Here is a 24,576-nt window from a genome sequence, read left to right as displayed (position 1 = left end):
TTGTGTCCCACTTGTTGTTGATTCTTGACAAAAAATTAAAATTTTACATCTTTATGTTTGAAGCCTGAAATGTGGCGAAAGGTTGCAAGGTTCAAGGGGGCCGAATACTTTTGCAAGGCACTGTGTATATATATATATATATATATATATATATATATATATATAAACGGGGTGGTATCGGTATGGTATCGGTATCGGCCGATACTGCACAGCCAGGTATCGGCATCGGGGCCAAAAAATGGTATCGGTGCAACACAAGTTTAAAGGATTGTGAAGCAGCGCGAATGAATGAAAAGCAAGCCGCATCGTAACCAGTGATAAGAACCTAATTCTAAACAAAAGCTGAGTGTGTTGTAGCGCATATTTAGTCAATGACATGGACACTAAACAGTTTACATTTGATCACTTAGTTTTCGACACTTAGGGAGAAGCTGCGTTTGCCTTGCAGTCTTATAGCAATCGCCTCTGATGTACATGTAATACATTCAACTGTAAGAGCTTAAAGTATTGTATGAAACATTGGATGTGTGCGAACACGTGTTCGAGTGTCATCTTTACCACTTGTTATAGGACACGTCAAAGTGTCATAAATACCGTTGATAAGAACGCAAAGGAAGGCAATGAGTAGCTGACTGAAACGAGTAGTTTGTGTACAAGCGTTAAGATAGTAGCAAGAGTGCAATTTTATGAGATCAATGTGAGAACAACTTTGAGCCATACAAGCAAAATGCAATTTGACTCAAGAACGAACAAAAACGGATTATTATCAAACTTATGATATATGTTTGTAGTATAAAACAGGGTCATCAGGTCAAAGGTCACAAAGGTCAGAATAGGAATTTCGCGATAACTCCACAACAAAGAAAAGGATTAACGTATTATCAAACTTGCAGGATATGTGTATTGTATGAAAAGAAAGGGGTGATGATATTTTGGGTTAATGAGGTCAAAGGTCAAAGAGGTCAGAAACTTGAGCGATAACTCAAGAACGAAGAAAGGGATTATACGAAAGTTGTATTTCTTTTGGGATGAATATAAAAGTAGATATTCTGAAATTTTTAGATTTATGAGAATAAAAATGTATTTTAACAAGAACATAGTCTTACTAGGATAAGTTCACAAATTTACAAGTGAGAAAGATGCGTAGATGGTGTCATTATGTTATGAGAAAATAAGGGACTGGAATTGAGAACTGGTTCTGTGCATTTCAGTTCCATGGAATCGTTTGGCAGTTTATCTAACAATTCTCTTATAGATTCCAAGTAGCACGAAAATTTCAAGTTACTTCCGTACATTGCGCACTCTCATTTCAGTAAATAAGACTACATGATTATTCTAAGTATGATTACTGAGTGATTTAGCAATGATTTTCACTGGCCAGGTCATTATTCATGAGACTACTTAAGAAATGGTGATTTTTTTTCCCAAAAAGTCTATTAATGGGTCTATCGTATTCCTCGTCGAACACTCTATAAGAAAAATATAACGTATACTAGTTTGCATGTAAAATAATCCTAAACGATAGGATGGTCCCAAACCACTTTTATTCTACTCAGTATCAAAATGCCTTTCCATAGACTACCCCAACTATGTCTAGGGAAGTTAACAAATCCAAGTTAACGGAGGATTGTGCTAAAATTCCTCTTTTATTGTATGAGATTCAACCGTCCTTATGTAATTACACCAACCTAATTTTAAACATGTTAATATTTGGGACAAGAAAAGAGATACTCTGCCCGTGCTGTCTGGACTAGCTGAACACTTTCTGTGTGTGCAGCCTTTCTCCACCCCATCTGAGAGGGTGTTCTCCACTGCTGGAGACAGCATAAGTCCAGAAAGATCACGTATCCTATCTGAAAAAGCAGACATGCTTATTTTTCTGCAAAAGAATTGTTAATTTTGCACATTTGCACTACGCACTGTTCTGTTGTATTTGACCGTAAATATCTTTTTTTTATTATTTTTGATGCTATCAGCTCATATGTCCTTTTAAAAAGGAGGATTTTTTATTTCTATTAGAAAAATGTTTCAGTAAAATGGTACACATTCTTTTCTATTTGCCACAGTTACAGTGGGGAAAATAAGTATTTAGTCAAGCACTAATTGTGCAAGTTCTCCCACTTGAAAATATTAGAGAGGCCTGTAATTGTCAACATGGGTAAACCTCAACCATGAGAGACAGAATGTGGAAAAAAAACCCAGAAAATCACAGTGTTTGATTTTTAAATAATTTATTTGCAAATCATGGTGAAAAATAAGTATTTGGTCAATACCAAAAGTTCAACTCAATACTTTGTTATGTACCCTTTGTTGACAATAATGGAGGCCAAACGTTTGGCCCATTCCTCCATGCAGATCTCCTCTAGAGGAGTGATGTTTTGGGGCTGTTGTTGGACAACACAGACTTTCAACTCCCTCCACAGATTTTCTATGGGGTTGAGATCTGGAGACTGGCTAGGCCACTCCAGGACCTTGAAATGCTTCTCACGAAGCCACTCCTTTGTTGCCCTGGCTGTGTGTTTGGGATCATTGTCATGCTGAAAGACCCAGCCACATCTCATCTTCAATGCCCTTACTGATGGATGGAGATTTTCACTCAAAATCTCTCGATACATGGCCCCGTTCATTCTTTCCTTTTCACAGATCAGTTGTCCTGGGCCCTTTGCAAAAAAAACAGCCCCAAAGCATGATGTCTCCCCTATGCTTCACAGTGGGTATGGTGTTCTTCGGATGCAATTCAGTATTCTTTCTCCTCCAAACACGACAACCTGTGTTTCTACCAAAAAGTTCTATTTTGGTTTCATCTGACCATAACACATTCTCCCAGTCCTCTGCTGGATTATCCAAATGCTCTCGGGCGAACCTCAGACGGCCCTGGACGTGTACTTTCTTCAGCAGGGGGACACGTCTGGCAGTGCAGGATTTGAGTCCCTGGTGGCACATTGTGTGACTGAGGTCCCAGCTCTCTGTAGGTCATTCACTAGGTCCCCCCGTGTGGTTCTGGGATTTTTGCTCACCGTTCTTGTTATCATTTTGATGCCACGGGGTGACATCTTGCATGGAGCCTCAGATCAAGGAAGATAATCAGTGGTTTTGTATGTCTTCCATTTTCTAAACATTGCTCTCACAGTTGATTTCTTTACACCAAGCGAAGAGTGAAGACTTACAGAAAACGTTTGGCCTCCGTTATTGCCAACAAAGGGTACATAACAAAGTATTGAGATGAACTTTTGGTATTGACCAAATACTTATTTTCCACCATGATTTCCAAATAAATTCTTTAAAAATCAAACAATGTGATTTTCTGTTTTTTTTGTTTTCACATTCTGTCTCTCATGGTTGAGGTTTCCCCATGTTGACAATTGCAGGCCTCTCTAATCTTTTCAAGTAGGAGAACTTGCACAATTGGGGGTTGACTAAATACTTATTTTCCCCACTGTATATTTAACGAACTTTTCCAGCATTATTTCGTTGTGTAAATGCATTTATTATAATCATAAAAATATGTAGACTTTTTAAGCATTGAGAAAACTTTTTTTTCTGCCAACTCGAAGAGATTAAAATAGATGTCAAATCCACTGATAGAACAGACACACAAATATAAAAGATGGGCGGTTCCCAGACTTTGTGCCTTTTTTACAGACGCCAAATTTTTCATTGTGACGTCATTTGTTTAAAAGTATAAAACATGCGAGTGAATAATTTTTTAAAGTCGTTTTCTTCTCTCAAACTAAATATTACACTTTACTTACTTATTAATGATTCAAAGTTAAAAATGACAGACATTTTGAATAATAAATATAATTACCGTCTTTTTATGGCTAGGTTGAAACAAAAGCAGTTGTGCGACGTCTGCGGGTTTTCAGGGTAAAACGGACAAAAATAGTTCGGGGGGTTTAATGCGCCATGAATCTGCTGTGGCAGCATATAGACATATTGTTCTATCAAAAACAACAGTTGTTTTGGCTTGAAATACTGCAGTTTCTTTTAAAGAGGAGTGCAAGGGCAGAAACTGTTTTTTCAGTCTTGTCTGTGTTTTCCGCCAAATGTAGATGAAACTTGACGTTACACAGAATTGATGCAAAATACATGATCCATAGACTTCTAATATTATCATCCATCATTATGAAGTCTATGCATGATCATTAGTTAAGTAAACCAATGTGTTTTATTAGATTTAACACAATCAGAGATAATCTACCAAATTCCCGTTTAGTCATGAGTCAGCTATCAACTATTTAAAGAATTTAGCATTCTCATCAATAAATCAATGTGCTAAAAGTACAGCTTCCCATCAGTCCACAGATTTGAGTCAATCACTGACATCGTCCATTCCCGTAAAACTAAATGATATTTGGACATAGAGCAAACATTTGTGACACAGAAGTGACCTCTGTGTAACCGGCTCTGTGTTGCGCACTGCTCTTGACAAAGATAAGCTTGTCTGAGTGTGTTGAGTTGAATATCTACTGCGGAATGCGACTGTGAAGTCCCGCGCTGCCGAGTTTATCGATTGTTCCAAAGGAACATGTTCCCTGAAATGGGCCAGGAAATGGCAAAACATATGCGATCAAATGAGTGGCGATTGCTCTAAGACTGCAAGGGAAACTCAGCTTCCCCTAAAATGTAAAAGAAATAACTGAACAAATGGATACTGTTGTGTCATTGACTAAATACTTCAGAATTAGCTTCCTATCACTGGTTTTGATGCGGGGCGCTTTTCATTCATTCGTACAGCTTCACAGTCCTTTAAACAGTGTTTAAAGTGTTACTGCTACAGTGGGGCAAATAAGTATTTAGTCAACCACTAATTGTGCAAGTTCTCCCACTTGAAAATATTAGAGAGGCCTGTAATTGTCAACATGGGTAAACCTCAACCATGAGAGACAGAATGTGGGGGAAAAAAACAGAAAATCACACTGTTTGATTTTTAAAGAATTTATTTGCAAATCATGGTGGAAAATAAGTATTTGGTCAAAACCAAAAGTCCATCTCAATACTTTGTTATGTACCCTTTGTTGGCAATAACTGAGGCCAAACGTTTTATGTTTCTCCCCCCACATATTTTCTATGGGGTTGAGATCTGGAGACTGGCTAGGCCACTTCAGGACCTTGAAATGCTTCTTACGAAGCCACTCCTTTGTTGCCCTGGCTGTGTGTTTGGGATCATTGTAATGCTGAAAGACCCAGCCACGTCTCATCTTCAATGCCCTCGCTGATGGAAGGAGATATTCACTCAAAATCTCTTGATAAATGGCCCCATTCATTTTTTTCCTTTACACAGATCAGTCGTCCTTGTGCCTTTGCAGAAAAACAGCCCCAAAGCATGATGTTTCCACCCCCATGCTTCACAGTGGGTATGGTGTTCTTCAATGCAATTCAGTATTCTTTCTCCTCCAAACACGATAACCTGTGTTTCTACCAAAAAGTTCTATTTTGGTTTCATCTGACCATAACACATTCTCCCAGTCCTCTTCTGGATCATCCAAATGCTCTCTAGCGAACCGCAGACGGGCCTGGACGTGTACTGGCTTCAGCAGGGGGACACGTCTGGCAGTGCAGGATTTCAGTCCCTGGCGGCGCATTGTGTTACTGATAGTAGCCTTTGTTACTGTGGTCCCAGCTGTAGGTGACCAAATGCTTGTTTTCCACTCTAATTTGGAGATAAATTCTTAGAAAAATCAAACAATGTGATTTTCTGTTTTTTTCTCCCACATTCTGTCTCTCATGGTTGAGGTTTACCCATGTTGACAATTACAGGCCTCTCTAATCTTTTCAAGTAAGTGAACTTGCAGAATTGGTCGTTAACTAAATACTTATTTGCCCTTGCCCCACTATAGATAAATTTGCCCTGCCTTGCATTTTTGCATTTATTTATTTGTATTTTTTTATAAAACAACACCAAATTATTTAGGGGGCCTTAAGAAGCCCCCCTAACATACGCCTAACGACGCCACTGTCACAATGTATTATTGATATGATACATCACGTTTTTAAGTACAGTATATTATTATGCACTTTAATGATTAATTGTAATAATACGTAGACTTAATAATACCTGAATTTTATTTGTCTCATATTTACTGTATAATGATATGCATGGTTGACTAAATACTTATTTGTCACACTGTATATGTACATCTCTAGTGTTGAGAGTGCATTGTTTCACGACAGCGAAATGAGACGAGTAGTTGGCTAAAGTCTGGGTTTATCCCGCCCATCGGACGCTGTGCATCACTGGGGGCTCTATGGGCAGTGGGCAGGGCTCAATTGGCCCGGACACTCTGATTCTCTGCATGATGATTGGACGATCTGTCTGAGGCTGAATCCCTTTTTGATTGACAGCGAAATGAGCGAATCAGTGATCTTGTCGTATTAACATCCACGGGAGGCATTTTTCATTTTCATTCCGTTATTCTAAGCTGAATAGGAGACTTTCCTGAATATTCAAGCTAAACTTGCTTTGTTAAAAAAGACTAGCGACTAGACTAGTTTTTATTGTAGCCGCTTGTGGATGAAGATTTGACTTCCGGCGCTCTAGTTTCTTTCCCTACCGAGCAGTGGGTGCCGCTGAGCCCCTCCACCGTCACAAAGCACTCACAGGTGGAAACACTTTGAGCTTCCCCTCATTGAAATACCAGTGTTAGCTACTGGATCAAACATCATCTGTAATTAGAAATGTCCAAATTTATGGGATGAGGAAGTTTGGTATGAACCAGTTTTCTTTTTTAGTAGGAATCGGCGGTGGGTAGTAACGCGTTACATTTGCTCCATTCCATCTATTTGTAAATTTTTGAGAAAAACGTACTTCTAAAAGTAGTTTTAACTCGTTTTATTTTTACTTGATTTGTGAAAAACAACGCAACTCTTACGCTGCTACGCAAAGGTGGAATTTTCAGAAAAATTTCAAAATAAGAAAATCAAAATATTTTGACAGAAGTATTATAATTTCACAAATATTTTCTCTGTTTTTCTAACATTTCTTTTTGATAATGAATTTTTAATAGTGAATAGTGATTTTAGGAGACAAGAAATGTAAATTTACTTGACAGAAAGAATGTGTCTTGAGCCACTCACACTGTGTGAAATTTAGCGGCGTCTGTTTATTTGAGGCACGGTCAAGGTGAAGTCGCGCTTCAACACCTGGGACGAAAAGTTGAGTCAGCAAACAGGAAGGACGACAGAAGATGCCCCCCGACGCGACACCACTGAGTCACAAATGCAGACATGAGCTCATGTCGGTAGAAGGAAGAACCAGTACACACAGATTGGACGTCTATTGCCGCCAATAACATCGAACAAAAAAGGGCGTGAACATGCCACGTTTGCACCCCCCGGGGACAACTTTATGGTTCATCATACCTGACACCTGAGCTAGTTTTCCTTTAGTAGTTTCAAGGTGGAACCGGAATAATAGACACCTTGCCAGTTGAAAATGCGGCGATGAAAATCATCTATTTTAGGGTGGGACTGGCGCCATTCTTAAACGTTTCTTAACAGTGTGGTCTGACATTCAAGTGGCATTTGAAGTCTAAAAATACATAAAACTGCGTTGATGATAACACTTAGAACTCAGCAGCCTGAAATAGCAATGCATGACTCATCTTTTCCCACTTTTAAATGACTGTTTCAATGATTAAATTATATAAATGTAGTGGTAGAAATACAACTACTTTTTGCAAAATCATGTTAATAATACTTGGAGTTTTATCTCATAGATTACAGTTAACACTCATGTTAACTAAGCTGATGTTGCGTTCACGGGTTCTCTTAGTTGCTGAGTAATATTGTTATCACTAGGGTTGGGCACCGTTTGAATTTGAACAATTCCATTTTCCACGTTTCGATTCCGGTTCCAAGCAATTCTCGATTCCAATTCTTTACATTTTTTGTTTTCCAGAAGCTAAACATCGCCAGCCAACAACCATGACTTCTCAAAGTAGCTACGGCAGCAGCCTACTGTGTGAGTCCTCACCCTTCAATCTCCAGCATCACCCAGTAATCATCCCCTTAGCATTCATTGTCTACTTTTGCTGGATTTTCCAGTCCAAACAATGAACGACGACCTAAACGCGTCGCTAGCCAACGCGGATGAGCTAGCTAGCCAGTTTGACTCCATGCTGAGGGATGCCTCCGGATCCAAAGACAAGCAACGTGAATATAAGGTAAACCTGTCAGACTGTGTACATGCTCACGCTAGCTATAGCTAGCTAACGATAATGTGCATTTATTTATACAGATTCCCCATTACAACATCCCACCACTGTCTACCGCCTCCGACGTGCGGAGCAACTGGACTAACATCAGCCCCACGTCCACGTCAACCCTCCGCTCAATGGATGTGACCACTACGATTAAAAGCACGCCAACCTCCCCGGCACCCTCAGTCAGCCCGCTTTCCTCGCCCAGAATCGCCCGATCAACGTCGTCTCTGCCCCGAGGTGCTTCTGACGGGTACTCGTACCAGCAGATTAGCCCCAAGCATTCGCCACACAGCCCGAGACGAAGCTACGACCACAGTCCCCGCCGTTCGCCGGGCTACGCGGAAAGGAGTCCGTCCCCGGGTCACGCTCCTGCCTCGCACCTGCCGCTTCCCTCGCCCAACCGGCTCAGTCCCTTCGACGGTCGGAGGTCGCCTAGGCCCGACCGGGGCCCGTCGCCTTTGTCGTTTCATCATCCCGTGGCTGAAACGCTTCCACGGGCATTTGCGTTCAGGCAAAGTGGTGAGTGACCGTTCTTACCAACAGTGAATGGTGATGTTTAGATGACATTTGACAGCGATAGATGACGGTCCTCCATGTTTCACAGTAGGGACAGTGTATTTTTCTGTGGTCGTTGTCGGTCATCATTCCTTATGGGTGTCAAACTCATCGTTGTCACGGGCCACATCGTAGTTGCGGTTTCCTCCGGAGGGCTATTATTATTGCAAATATCTGGCACGATTATTCAACAATTAATCAATGATTAAATTAATGTACAACTACTTAGGTAGTCATTTCATTTTTAGAAACATTGGGGACCTAAAACTTTTCCGAATTCTCTATTTTGAAACTTTTGAGAGCAAATATATTTTTGATCAGTGTGATTGGTTAGGTTAGGTTAGGTTAGGTTAGGTTAGGTTAGGTTAGGTTAGGTTAGGTTAGGTTAGGTTAGGTTAGGTTAGGTTAGGTTAGGTTAATCCTCTTCGTTCTCTGTTGAACATAAGGCCCTGACTATCTGCTTCCATTTGGTCTGATTCTGTGCAGCATGTTGTGCCTCACCCCATGTTAAATTCATCACAGTTTTCCACCATGTTGTCTTTGGCCTTCGTTTCTTCCTCTTGTGTCTCCGTGACTCTGAAGGCTATACCAGAGGGGTGCTCATACCCTCAGCAGGTTCAACCATACCGGGCAGGTTTCAGTGTAGAGGCTGGGCAAAAAGCAGCACCTGGCCCTCCAGGTTGGGGGTTGGGCGTGGGGTCAACAACCCCTCAGCGTAAAACACCATCCTGCTACAGAAACTATGACTAATGCTTTAGTCGCCATCTCTGCGATTGGCTGGCAGCCAATTAAGGGTGTTCCCTGCTTACTGCCCATAATGAGCTGGGAGAGGCTCCAGCACCCCCACCACCCTAGTGAGGATCGGAATAAAAATATTTATTTTCCGTTTGTTTTTTTTTATTTGTTTTTTTTTTACATTTTTTAATGAAAAAAGCGAAGAAAAAAACCCAGTAATATTCTCTTTTGAATTTGTAAAAAAAGGAAATTATATATATATTTGATATTCATTATTTTTCAGATGTTTGTTTTTCATTTTTATGTATTATTTTATAATCATTATTTAATTACAAATATTTTATTTAATTTTATAATTGTATGTATTAACTTTTTTGTTCAAACGGAGGAAACCAGTAAGTATCTCTATTTTTTTAATTATTAAAAACAAAATAATTTGGAAAAAGACAAAAAAAAAAACTATGTATTCTTTGTATTGTTTCATTTTAAATTCTTAAAAAAAATAAAAAAATAAAAAAAGGAAAAAAAACAAAAACAAAATATTCTGGTGTCCTCAATATTTCATTGAAGAATACATTTAAATATAATTTCAACAGAAAAACGTTATCTTAATGTACATGCAAGCTACTAAAAGCTTTAAATCGCTTCCTTTGAGTGTCCTTTTCGTGCATCTAATTATATGAACTGTTTGTATATGACATGTATTGTATACTTCGAATGATGTGTGATTGACTTTCACAGACCATATAAAATAATTTGGCAGGCTGGATCTAGCCCGCAGGCCTTGAATTTGACACCTATGCTTTAACATATTGACGGTGAGCCAGCTAGTCTAAGCGCTATCAGAAGCACTGACAGCTGTTTTTTTGCATTGCCAAGTAGAATTAATCTGCCTAGCGCCTTCACAATCACAAGTGGTGCCCCTTTTTTAGAAACAGGTAATTCGTTAGGCGCAAACTGTAAAGTAAAACCATTGTACAATGCGTTGCGCTAATACAACAAACCCCAACCATTTCGAGGTAGAAAAACCTCAGTGAAGTTGGCCCCCATCAGATGCAAATTTATATAAAAATGTCAATCGTATGTGCTACGTTTGTGCTTGTTCGTGCTGTAAAACGTTTCGTTTGTGCTGTTATCGTTTTTGAGATATTGAGATATTAATTTAGAGTAATGACGTCATGCAGCCCCCCATTTATTGCAAAATGGAACCGCGGGGGGCATTTTGTTTGTGCTACATTTGCGCTAGTTGTTGGGACAACCCTCTCTTAATGAGAGAGTTGTTACGTTCTCTCAGCTGCAGGAGTTGGATAGGGAAAAGCTGCAAGTGACGTCATCACTCAAAATATATATAAATATTAGGGCTGTCAAAATTATCGCGTTAACGGGCGGTACTTAATTTTTAAAATTAATCACGTTAAAATATTTGACGCATTTAGCGCACATGCCCTGCTCAAATAGATTAAAATGACAGCACAGTGTAATGTCCACTTGTTACTTGTGTTTTTTGGTGTTTTGTCGCCCTCTGCTGGCGCTTGGGTACGACTGATTTTATGGGTTTCAGCACCACATGAGCATCGTGTAATTATTGACATCAACAATGGCGAGCTGCTAGTTTATTTTTTGATTGAAAATTTTACACATTTTTATTAAAACGAAAACATTAAGAGGGGTTTCTATAACTTGTACTAACATTTATCTTTTAAGAACTACAAGTGTTTTTATCCATGGATCGCTTTCACAGAATGTTAATAATGTTAATGCCATCTTGTTGATTTATTGTTATTATAAACAAATACAGTACTTATGTACCGTATGTTGAATGTATATATCCGTCTTGTGTCTTATCTTTCCATTCCAACAATAATTTACAGAAAAATATGGCATATTTTATAGATGGTTCGAATTGCGATTAATTACGATTACGGTAATTAATTTTTATGCTGTAATTAACTCGATTAAAAATTTTAATCGTCTGACAGCCCTAATAAATATCTATAAAACGATAGCAGCACAAACATAGCACAAAAAATTGACATAATTTTTCAGTAGAAAATTTGAGTCTGATGGGGGCCAACTTCACAGAGGAGGAGAAAAGTAATGTATTTTCAATTTTCTTGATTGACTTACAGCTGTACCTCTATGAAATTGTTCAAACTTAACATTCAACTTTATGCTAGATGTGATGTCGTAACATGTCAAGAAGGGTTGACATTGCTTAAGAGGGTGGTGTCTCTCCTGGATTGCTGTTTGTGTTGCACTGTAAATCAATTTTCACCATCAAAGTGGAAAAACGCAGCAGTCAAACTGGTTTGCAACTGGCAAGAAAGCAGCTAAAACCTAAACCAGCTAAAACCTAAACCCTACTGAATTCAAGAAATGATGCTGGTATGCAAATAAAAACCTCATAAGTTAAAGGCCAGAACACACATTGCCAACTCGGATGTGACAATACTAGTACCGTATTGGCCCGAATATAAGACGGCCCTGATTATAAGACGACCCTCTCTTTTTCAAGACTCAAGTTTGAAAAAAGACTTTTTGAACACCAAATTAGTTTTTATACAGAAAGTAATTACAGTACATCCAAAACAAATGATTATAACTAGAGATCGATCGGGTCCGATCACGTCATTTTCAAAGTATCGGAATCAGCAAAAAAATATCGGCCATGCCTTTTTTTAAGATATATACTGTATATTTTTTAATTAAATCGTTTTCTAATTGTATTTAACGTTACAGACATAATATGTTACACTCCTCCAGAGTCTTCAGTTTAGGCTTAAGGTCGGGTTATCAAATTTATCCCGATAACGGCGGTAATACGTTTTTTAAAAAATGTATCACGTTTAAATATTTAATGCAATTAATGCATGCGTTGCACGATCCACTCACGCATTGTCGCACTCAATCTGTAATGGCGCCATTTTACCTATATAGAGAGATAAAAGGCAGCGTAAAGTGAGTGTAGAGTGTATTTTGGCAGCCTTTGGAGCCTTTTTTTAATTGGCTCAAGCCTTACAATCCTTCTTCCAACAAATAGAAATTTCATGGGAAGCAATGTGGGGAAGCAAAGTAGCAATTGATCTTTGTCTTAACACCTTATTTTATTTCCCAATGCAGAGAAGATATATCAATTGGTAGCACTACGCACAGTCATGGGTCCACTTCCCATCATGCATTGGGGCATGGCTACAGTACCATTTACTGAAAGCTCAACAAATACACTAGATGACAATATTTAGTCACAATATACAAAGTCACAAATCTTTCCATCCGTGGAGCCCTCTCACAGAAAGTCTTCTTTCAATGCAAAAAAACACACTTATATTCGGGCCAATACGGTATATCGAAATGGTGATGTATCGCTAGACTTTGTATCCCAAAAGGTTATCGATATGCTCCTGTCAACAATTGACAAATCGTTTTTAAAAAGTGTCACAATTTGAAAAAAGGAACCAACAGGTGACTACCAAAATCTTCCACTCGAATAGCGTCTGTGTTGGCTCATTGGGTGCCATTGACAGCACTAGACGCTCAAAGATTAATTGGACATACGGCACAGTCAATGGCATTGAAACAGAACAATCACAGCCGGTCTTTCCGGTTTTCGAGGCATATACAGGTCACTATGTTTATTTTAGGGCATTTGCAGATCACTTCCTGTAGATTTTGAGTCACTTCCTATTTATTTGATGGCATTCCTGGGTCACTTCCTGTTCAGTAACCCAAAATCAACAGGAAGGGATCTGTAAATGCCCCCAAAAAAACAGCAAGTGACCAAAAATCAATATATCGTATCGTGCGGTAACCTGAGGTTCCCGCCCCTATTGGCAGCCAATGAGTTTAATTTTGTTGGGACGCCAAAAATCAACAGGAAATCATTTTGTAAATCCTACTATCTTTTTCAAAAGCAAACTCGTTCTTAGTGTCCCTCAGCGACATGAATTTTGGTAGAAGCTACTATCATGAGCAAACCCATCAAATAAATCATTCGTTATTGCACTTGTTTTTTCTTGTTCTTTACTTCAGATGAGGGTGTGCAGAGGCAAAAGAGTCCCAGCAAGTGGAACGAGACGGATCTCGACATGTCCTTTGAAAGCAAGCCTCACCACACCTACGACAGTTAGTTGCCATATTGGCTTTGTACTTGCCAAATTAGAGAAACGAGACATCAAAAGATCCTTTTGTGGTGTTGTTCCAGAGAGTGAGTGGATTAGAACATCCGTGCCAAACAGCAACTGGAGGGAATCCAACCTGGACGGCCCTCCTCCGGCCCCCGGCCCCAAAAAGGTACGTGCATCATGGCTATCAAAAAAACTTCTACTGCACAAAGGAGTCTCTTGCAACCCCATATTATGTTTTTTCACCCTATCAACATAAATATATGGCATTGTTGACCAGTGTTGGTAATAACAGTGTTAGAATATAACAGCGTTACTAATGGCGTTATTTTCATCAGTAGTGAGTAATCTAATTAATTACTTTTCTCATCTTGGCAACGCTGTTACCGTTACTGAGGCGTGAAAGGCGTACGTTATTATGTTGGTTGACTGACGTGAGAAAAGTCTGAGAAAGACGGACTCACGGAGACGAGAGAACAGAGCAGGAGTGGGGAGGAGGCAAGGGAGGGTGACGCCGTGCTACTCTGCTAGGTGGCTCCAATAATACCTGACTGTAGCCGATAGCCTTTAACTACGCCCACATGATTCTTCGGTAAATGACAGACACGGCAGCATTAGCAACATGTATAATAAAGAACTAGATGTGTTAGTAAACAGCCGCCACCTTAAAGCAGTAGACTTCTCAGGAAGGCTCTGTTGTAGAGAACTTTCCTAGCGAACCTAAGTAACTTTTTATCTAAAATGCTCCTAAATCGTCAAAATCTTGACTTAAATCTATCTTTAAATGATGAAATAGTTTTAAAACTTACACATGTCAAAAGTAGACAGAAGGGAACTAATGCGATAGCGGGAGCAATTTTAACAACATTAACGGTTGAGTCACTACATTAAATGACTTCCACACATAGCAAAGGTTAGTATCTAGTTATCGCAATATCCGCAATACCCTTTTGTCTAGTTAAATTTAGGGTAAAGAATTGGGTTAGGGCCAATTGTCCCCAAAAACCCTTTAAACTTCACATTGCGTGACCTGTTTTTTTTCTGTTTTGTTTTTGAGGGGAAAAAACCCATGAAAATTATCACCAGTTACTTTGCCAATTAACTAATTACTCTTTCATCCAGGTAACTGAGTTACTAACGCAATTACTTTTTGAGAGAAGTAATTTGTAACTGTAATTAATTACTTTTTTAAAGTAAGATTAACAACACTGTTGTTGACAACATTCAGAAGTTTTGCACTGATACCATTTTTTTTAATACCGATTCCAATACTCATGTAGTTTAATATGCAAAAAATATATTTCTTTTAGTACTGAATGTCAGCATACTCACTTGAATGTAAAGTAATTAATATCATCGCTTGTTCATTAACTGCCATTGACAGCCGTAGACATCCAATCCATTTGAAGTGGGAGGGTTGGCAGCAAATGAACAAACTGCTGCCACACTCCCACCCTAAACGGACTGGAGATTTACTAGTGATAAACTCATTTCAATTCATGGCAAAAGCATGAAAAGACCTTTCATTGCCCCTGCCAAAATGGCCGCCCTGAGGCGACATTCCCATCAAAGTCAACAAATTGACATTAAAATTTAAGCAACTCTCCGTCACTTTTCAACAGTTATAAAATATTTTATAACATTTGTGGTGATGCGTCGACTGACAATTAGTTGAATGACTCCCCTTTTATATCTTGAGAGGGTCTGTATCACTTTCACCGGCACTAATTAGCTTTGAGAAGGTTGGCACGAACCCTGCCAAAAAAAGAAACTACAATTGTGCCAACTGCTTTACGGCATACGTCACTTTTCCCTTTCGTCATTTATTATAAAGACAGAAGTCGATTTGAATGCTTTCGCACGAATGCTGCAAAGAGGGCAGAGCAGCAAGAGACAAAAAGATTTTGTCTGAAGAGGAAAAAAGAGAACCAGAATATACAGAAAAAATATTGGCCCGGCTTTCACTCGTTGGCGTAATGACCTCATCAGCGCTGATGAGTTCGGGTGGGGTGGGGGGGCTTAGCCTTAATAAGCCACATGGTTGCTAACCGTCATATGCTTTGGTTTAGCCACAACTGGATTCATTACCTTATAACTATTCGTCCTTCACACAGCCGCTGGAAATTGAAATGTTGTTTAATCCATCTGCAGGTGACCGGGAGATTGATTTTTGATTCATTGATGATTTTACGACACTGTTCGGGTGTGCGCTGGTCCTCATGGGAAACGCAGTCTTTCTTAAGGCAAAACATGACCGCTTTTGTCCACTGCCATTGCTAAACCTGATTAAACTGATTGCTTTAAGTTATATTATAAATGTTATAACTGTTATAACATTTCTCAAACGATTTTTCAAAAAATTATTTTATCAACATCTCAACTCTTGCTATTTACTAAGTCACTGCCAATTTATTCGCTGTCTGTCTTCCACTTCAAATGGGTTGGATGTTTACTAGAGATAAACTCAAATTTACAAAAGAAAGATGAAAACAGCCACATGATTGGACGTTTATTACCATAAATGGCAACAAATGCTTTAATACATCTGAAAGAAGCTTGAGACATTGTTGTCCATTGTTACACTGTTGCAAAACTGACCCACCCCTGCAGGATTGGGTGACATAGTATTGAATCAGTTTAAATAAAGCTGGTCATAGCTGCTTTTCATTCAGGAACTGTATCAGTGACACACCTATACTTGAAAGAGAGTCATGGTGAAATTTTTCAAACCACGTTTTCTGGTGCTGCCAGTGGGGCGAAAAAAGATCATTAGTGCAATTTAGGCCTGGGATCATGAAATTGGCTTTGTGGAATCGGGAATCTTTGAGGTCACAGATAAAAGAAGTTTCCAATTCGAAAATAACAGGAGTGGATTTCACTTGGCACACAACATTATGGAGAGACCACATCTTTGCGTTCACTGAGGCACAAATCCACATCTCAGCAGTTAATTTTTTAACGTTTGTACTATGACTGGAGAAACATGAATCTGGAGGTCATCTGTAGGTACAGTGCAAAAAGAATGGCGCCTAAGATTAATCCTTGAGGAACACAGCAGAAACGGGGGCTAGTCTCTGACTTGTAGGGGTTGACAACCATTGAGAAAGATGTGATGGTTTAAGAGACCAAATATTTTTGGGGTTACTGCAGCACAAGTTGACATCTCCAGCCGAAAAAAAAATAATCTGGAGATCACCTGAAGGTGCAGTGCAAAAAAAGATAGGCTCTGGGATTGACTCTTGAGGAACACCACAGAAACAGAGGCAAGGCTCTGACTTGCAGAGGTTGCAACTACTGAAAAAGATTGCAAGAACAAAAATTGATGGACATATTGTATTAATAATAATTCTCATTTTACCTTATTTCCTTCCCAGAATCATCGTGCTCCACCTGTCCAGTTCCCCCAGGGCTCCTTGTCCAGAAACACTCGAGTGACAGTACTTCCAGAAGTGGCATCTTCTAACCCGTCCCATCAGTATCACCAGCAGCCAATCATTTCGCGCATTTCCATTCCTCCCATTGCCGCCCAGTCGCGCCAGCGTAGGCCCATCCCACTCTCTGTCATCATGCGTCTTCAGAACCCCCAATGGGGTGCCATGTCCCCCAGGACTGGACCTCCTGGGGACCCTTGGGAGACTTCCTCCCAGCCTGCCACATCCAGGAACTTCTTCAGCCAGGCTGCCATGCATCCGCCACCGGAGTTGAGACAACCGGCCATTTACAGCGACGGTAAAAAAAATACTTGTGACAAATTATAGAAATTATAAAAGAGTCTTTGGAACACCATTGTATGGGGTTCCTGAGACCCCCTTCATACACTCATTTAACCAAACTGTCTCTTCCCTTCTCGGCAGCACTAAACCCAGGTGACATTGACGCAGAGCTATCTCGACTAGACATAGTTCACCACATTGCACAGATCCAAGAGGGCGAACCTAGCACCCCTCAGGGCCCTCCCCGACCTCTTAGCCCCACCCGGCTACAACCTGTGGTGGCTCCTGAAGCCCAGAGCCAGGAGATCCCCGACCTGGAAGAGCTGCTACGCATCCGTTCAGAGATCCCTCGACCCCTGAAAAGGCGCGGCTCGGTGGATCAGTCGCGACCCCTTCAGAGGGCGTCGCACTACGAGCCCAACCAGTACAAGAAGCTCATCAACAAGCTCTTTCGGCGCAAGGAGCCCCGGCACAAGGGTGAGAGAGGCAGCGAACGGGGCAGCGAAACCAGCACCTCGTCGGAGGAAGAGGAAATCGCTGCAGTTCCACTGCCACAACCCCCGCCGACATCCACCCTTCACGACTTCAGAGTAAGAAACTTGAAATGAGTTTGACATCTGCATCTCAGTTCAAATCCTATTTGTCCCTTCAGAACTACCATTCCATCCTGAGGGCTAGCCGGGACCGCAAAAGCTCCGGTAGACGAGCCCGCCTTAGCCCGCTGGTGCTAGCGCTGGACGGTGCACTTGTGGGAGAGCTGGAAACGGTTCAGCGTGCAGTACAGGAAGTAAGAACTCTAATGCTATCAAGTAGCATCGCTAGTATTTGCAAGTAGGACATAAAGTTACATTTCATTCATTATCTGTTGACGGATTACAAACTAAGAAATTTCTGACAACTGGGTTCCGTAGATGCCGGATCCGAGCCAGTCCAACGATGAGGGCATCACGGCGCTCCACAACGCTATCTGTGGTGGACATTACAATGTGGTGGACTTCCTGGTTCGCATTGGCGCAAATGTTAGTGCACCGGACAGCCACGGATGGTAAATGCATAGATGTCATACATCTAGCAAAACCCAATGCAACTTTCGCACATTTTAGAAACTAATCCCCAGGTGTCAACTCAAAGCCCGGGGTCGGACTTGGCCTGCCACATGATTTTCTTGGGGCTGCGAAAGCAAATCATATGCATCCAATTCATGTTTCTTGCTGAAACTACAAAATTGTTGATGAAACGTTTTCACATTGTTGCAACTTGCCGACAAGTGTCAAACTCAAGGCCCCGGGGCCAGATCCATGCTTCCACATGATTCTGTTGGGCCCGCGAAAACAAATCATGTGCATACATTTCATGTTTCTTGCTAACTGCCGATAGAACATTTGCACATTTTAGAACGAGGGTCGGGAACCTTTTTGAACGAGGGAGCCAAAACACCCAACATATTTTAAATTGTGATCCCACGAGAATCATACAGTGTGTTTGTGTACATAAATTAGGGCTGTCAAAATTATTGCATTAACAGGCGGTAATTAATTTTTTAAATTAATCACGTTAAAATATTTGACGCAATTAACGCACATGCCCCGCTCAAACAGATTAAAATGACAGCAGTGTAATGTCTGCTTGTTACTTGTTTTTTGGTGTTTGGCGCCCTCTGCTGGCGCTTGGGTCCAAATGATTTTATGCACGATGAGTGAGCATGGTGTAATTATTGACATCAACAATGGCGAGCTACTAGTTTATTTTTGGATTAAAATGTTACAAATTTTAATAAAACGAAAACATTAAGAGGGGTTTTAATATAAAATTTCTATAAGTTGTACTACCATTTATCTTTTAAGAACTACAAGTCTTTCTACCCATGGATCACTTTAAGAGAATGTTAATAATGTTAATACCATCTTGTTGATTTATTGTTATGATAAACAAATACAGTACTTATGTACCATATGTTGAATGTATACATCCGTCTTGTGTCTTATCTTTCCATTCCAACAATAATTTACAGAAAAATATGGCATATTTTATTGATGGATTGCAATTAATTACAATTAATTAATTTTTAAGCTGTAATTAACTCAATTAAGAATTCTAAACATTTGACAGCCCTAACATAAATATATACTGTATATTCTAACTGTGTATTCTGTTACCAGCTTGTCAGAGTCTGTTTTATGAGCAGTTTTTTTTTTTTTTTCGTGAACGCATTTGTACACATTGCAGTGGCCAAGACAGGCAGAGCCTCCTAGGGCAGCCGTTTCGTAAGTCTCGCTCTCCTGGAAGTATCGACAATATGACAGGCGAAAAAGTCATGAAAGTGAAACCGACTGCTTGCCTATGTCACTCAGGGTACCACACAGTTCACTTTCGTGGTTTAATTTTCCCCCAAGCATTTTTTATATACTCCAGTTTGCTCGTCATTGAGTTGGTAGGGGCCAGCCCTGGTGCTGGCTGAGCGAGGCGAGCTCTGTAACACCCATCTCCGTGCAATCAGCGACGAGAGGACCACCAATGTGCACCGAATTGAAGCATATTATTGCGATGTTCATTTGAAGTGTCCAAGATCAATGTGTGAGTGCACCATCAGCTCATCACAGCTCGTTCATGTGAAGCGAGCCGGCCGATCCCACATTTAGGATTACGGGTTGTTGGAGACCCAGACACTCATCAAAAGAGACCGATATGGCTCACGAGACATAGGTTCCCAACCCCTGTTTTAGAAACTATTAGCTAATCAAAATTAGGGTTGGGAATCTCCGGCATGAAGCCGATTCGATATGTATCTAGATACACAGGTTACGATTCGATTTAAAAAACGCTACATTTTTAAGGCCGAGCGATTCGATACGATTCGATACAGTTTAAGAACGATACGGTTCGATACAGAGTGAAAACGGTACGATAGTAAACATTTGTTGTGTGTGTTCGTACAGTATTTAAAAAATATAAAAAAGACCACATTTTTTAATTGCAAAATTAAACAACAAAATTTCATACCAATGTTATGTTTTATATTTTTATGAGAAAAAAATACGTCATTTTGTTGGATGGGATTCATAATACAATAAAACTCCAGTGACAGACAACAATAAAGTGCAGTAATTTAATTACTGTATTTCCTGGTGTTTTGAACACAATAGGTAAGTAATTTAAGTGCAAACTTTCAACGTAAACATCTAACAAGCAAAAAATATTATATGCAGCAGCTCTTGAAAAAAAGAATTAAACCTGTGTTATAAATAAATAATAAATTATGCTTTACCACTGGTATAACTGGGGGAATAAAACCATGGCATTTTAGACAGACAGGTCTATAATCATTACTTTAACCTTATACACTGTAAAGTCATTCACTTATGCCTGTGCTTCCACATTTTTTTATTCCTCATCACTGTCTATACCTCTTTTGAAGGGCAGATTTTTCTTGAGGAAGATCAACTGATCCACGTGTTCATGTTTAAATAGACTGCGTTTCGTGGAAACAATATCTCCAGCAGATCGTGCTGCCCTTTCCACCATTGTAGTGGGTTATTTTTCAGGGTTAAAAACTCACGATCTCTGTACCGCTTCACACTTCGCACTAGCTCTGTCCCATGCAAACAGATCTGGCTGCCTTCGTCACTTCAAAGTCCGACTTTTGTTTTCCTGGGTGCGTTGAAAATCAATTGCTGCACGTCGCTGGCGTGGTGCGCAAACTGTCCATTGTTTTAGCATGTTGCTTCGTTGCCACTACTAGTTTCGTTTTGGGCTGTGAAGAAAACGCTACGGCGCGTGCGTTACAGTGGCTTTGTTAGCTCTCGCGTTGTTATGACCAGTGTTGTTAATCTTACTGAAAAAAAGTAATTAATTATAGTTACAAATTACTTCTCCCAAAAAGTAATTGCGTTAGTAACTCAATTACCTGAATGTAAGAGTAATTAGTTACTTGGCAAAGTAATTGGTGATAATTACTTTTTTTTTTTTTTTTTCCTCAAAAAAAAACAAAAAAAACATTGGTCACACTATGTGAAGTTTTTTGTGAAGGTTTTTGGTACAATTGGCCCGAGCCCAATTCTTTACCCTAATTTACCCTTTACCCTGAATCAACTGTTAAAAGTTGTTAAAATTGCTCCCATTATTGCATTAGTTCCCTTCTCTCTACTTTCGACATATGAAAGTTTTAAAACTGTTTCATCATTTAAAGATAGATTCAAGTCAAGATTTTGCCGATTTAGAAGTATTTTAGATAAAAAGTTACTTAGGTTCGCTAGGAAGGTTCTCTACAACAGAGCCGTCCTAAAAAGTCTACTGCTTTAAGATGGCGGCTGTTTACTAACTCATCTAGTGCCGTGTCTGTCATTTTGCATCTAGTTATATCTATATACAGTATATGTGATATCTACCATGTCTACCATATCTACCATAACATGCTGGCGTAGTTTGTAGGCTATCGGCTACAACATGTATTATTGGAGCTACCTAGCATCGCGTTTGCTCGGCGTCACAACTTTCTTGCCTCCTCCCCACTCCTGCTCTGCTCTGTCGTCTCGGTGAGTCCGTCTCCCTCAGACTTTTCGACCAATATAATAACGCATAGTAACGCATGCCTTTCCGTCCTCAGTAAGGCTAACGGCGTTGCCAAGATGAGAAAAGTAATTAATTAGATTACCCACTACTGAAAAAAATAACGCCGTTAGTAACGCCGTTATATTGTAACGCCGTTATTAACAACACTGGTTATGACACGCCCTTGACGATCGGGTAATGACGGCGACTACTAGCGGTTCTGCCGAAATGAATGGGAAGTTGAGGCAACCACGACGGCGGTCACAATCTAAGTGCGCTGTGTGGTGAATGAGGTAAAAGCTAAATTATTATCATGTTATGCAATGGATTGAACTAGGCATTAGAAGCCAATTCTTGTGCTCGCGATAGCCGAATTTTATCTCTACTATCGGTTCATTGAATATTTAATGGCTAATTACTGTCGAATGATAAGTTTACTATCGATACAGCTGTATCTCTCACCTGTAAAACCGGATATCCGGACATATCGGTTTATCGTTCTCAAGCTTAATCGAAATGCTCATAAGCTTTCATTTTGTGTGTGGCAGGACTCCGCTACACTGTGCAGCCTCGTGCAACGACCGGCTTCTCTGCGAATTCCTGGTGAGAAACGGAGCGGCCGTCATGGCGATAACTGAGAGTGACGGCGCCACGGCCGCGCAGAAATGCGACCCGTACGCCGTCGGCTTTGAGGAGTGCGAGACCTTTCTGAGAGGTGATTCGCCTGCTTCCAAATGTTGTCTATGATGTTAAGGCAATGTTTGAGTCTTTGACACTCCCTTCAGGCAGAGAGGAAGCGATGGGAATTGAGAACAGTGGCGTGTTGTACGCCCTGTGGAGTTACCCGGCTCAAGCTCCTGACGAACTGACCTTCCGAGAAGGGGACATGGTCACCATCCTACAGAAGCATGATGGCTCCGACTGGTGGTGGGCGTCACTATGCGGCCGCGAGGGCTTCGTGCCTAACAACTACTTTGGGGTAAGAGTAAATCCGTTTTATGGATCGGTAACGTCGCCAATTACTGACCTGGCATGCACTTTTTGATAGCTTTAAAATTCTCTTAACAAGGAGATATTAATCTTTTCCCTTCTTTTTTTCCAGCTTTTTCCAAAGGTTCGACCAAAATCTCTTTCTTAGCTGTGAAGAATGTATTTGAGTCTAGCGACGCATGTAATGTAGTATCCGTGGTCTATTTGCCATCAGTCAAGGACAGTAGAAGGACGAGTCTCAGTATTCTTTTTTTCTGTTTCACTTTCTGTTAGCTACTTTTAAAGGGTATTACAACACCTGGGGAAATGCTAATATTCCATCATTTATCCATAAACGCATGCCTTAATTACACACATCGCAACACCAAGAAAATTATAGAAATTTGTATCGATTGTCAAGCTAAACCGACCGGCGCCCGAGATCCCGGAAATCTAGCATATTGTGTGCGTGACGTCACAACAAGGAAACAACCGGCTCAGTGCTTAGTACTGAATGGTGGCGATGATGGCGGACAATTTTATTTCTAGTTGCAGCGATGAAGCCGACGTAACGAACGTTCTTCTAATGGTGACGAGGAGAGTTATGAACCTTTCTTTGGTGCCTAATGAAAGGATCATTGAGGGTAGCAATCACAGTGAAGAAACACCGGCAACAGATCGTGTGGGAAACACCGAATGTTTTGTTTTGCATTTCTTTTTGTGAAGCTGATACACCTTGACTGTAAAATAAAGTAATGTATAGAATAATTAATATTTATTGTGCTATCATTGGTTTTCGCTCTGCCAACAGACACAAATATGAATGGGATCAGAGGATTTGTTCTATATATTTTACGAGCGATAATTTATACATGTGTCCAGTCCTATATCCAATGCGTGATACAGTGCCTTGCAAAAGTATTCGGCCCCCTTGAACCTTGCAACCTTTCGCCACATTTCAGGCTTCAAACATAAAGATATAAAATTTTAATTTTTTGTCAAGAATCAACAACAAGTGGGACACAATCGTGAAGTGGAACAAAATGTATTGGATAATTTAAACTTTTTTAACGAATAAAAAACTGAAAAGTGGGGCGTGCAATAATATTCGGCCCCCTTGCGTTAATACTTTGTAGCGCCACCTTTTGCTCCAATTACAGCTGCAAGTCGCTTGGGGTATGTTTCTATCAGTTTTGCACATCGAGAGACTGACATTCTTGCCCATTCTTCCTTGCAAAACAGCTCGAGCTCAGTGAGGTTGGATGGAGAGTGTTTGTGAACAGCAGTCTTCAGCTCTTTCCACAGATTCTCGATTGAATTCAGGTCTGGACTTTGACTTGGCCATTCTAACACCTGGATACGTTTATTTTTGAACCATTCCATTGTAGATTTGGCTTTATGTTTTGGATCATTGTCCTGTTGGAAGATAAATCTCCGTCCCAGTCTCAGGTCTTGTGCAGATACCAACAGGTTTTCTTCCAGAATGTTCCTGTATTTGGCTGCATCCATCTTCCATCTTCCCTGTCCCTGCTGAAGAAAAGCAGGCCCAAACCATGATGCTGCCACCACCATGTTTGACAGTGGGGATGGTGTGTTCAGGGTGATGAGCTGTGTTGCTTTTACGCCAAACATATCGTTTTGCATTGTGGCCAAAAAGTTCAATTTTGGTTTCATCTGACCAGAGCACCTTCTTCCACATGTTTGGTGTGTCTCCCAGGTGGCTTGTGGCAA

The 24,576-nt window shown here is 40.3% G+C and overlaps 1 protein-coding gene across 1 annotated transcript in view; it reads left to right on the top strand.

Moving 5' to 3' along the window:
• The window catches only part of LOC130917370 (relA-associated inhibitor-like), a 46,100-nt gene extending 22,272 nt beyond the window's left edge, over positions 1-23,828 (top strand). Inside the window, exons 2-13 of the mRNA XM_057838702.1 lie at positions 7,901-7,963; positions 8,047-8,165; positions 8,240-8,723; positions 13,524-13,616; positions 13,696-13,784; positions 16,990-17,344; positions 17,470-17,918; positions 17,981-18,115; positions 18,240-18,373; positions 22,425-22,591; positions 22,662-22,855; positions 22,979-23,828. Coding sequence (XP_057694685.1) covers positions 7,927-7,963; positions 8,047-8,165; positions 8,240-8,723; positions 13,524-13,616; positions 13,696-13,784; positions 16,990-17,344; positions 17,470-17,918; positions 17,981-18,115; positions 18,240-18,373; positions 22,425-22,591; positions 22,662-22,855; positions 22,979-23,014 — 2,292 coding nt within the window. The 5' untranslated portion in view covers positions 7,901-7,926 and the 3' untranslated portion in view covers positions 23,015-23,828. The remainder of the gene's footprint in view (positions 1-7,900; positions 7,964-8,046; positions 8,166-8,239; positions 8,724-13,523; positions 13,617-13,695; positions 13,785-16,989; positions 17,345-17,469; positions 17,919-17,980; positions 18,116-18,239; positions 18,374-22,424; positions 22,592-22,661; positions 22,856-22,978) is intronic.
• The last annotated feature ends 748 nt before the right edge of the window (positions 23,829-24,576 follow it).

The sequence above is a fragment of the Corythoichthys intestinalis genome, chromosome 6 (genome assembly GCF_030265065.1).
Source record: "Corythoichthys intestinalis isolate RoL2023-P3 chromosome 6, ASM3026506v1, whole genome shotgun sequence".
NCBI classification, from domain to species: Eukaryota; Metazoa; Chordata; class Actinopteri; order Syngnathiformes; family Syngnathidae; genus Corythoichthys; species Corythoichthys intestinalis.
This window is presented reverse-complemented; position numbering and strand designations above follow the sequence as displayed.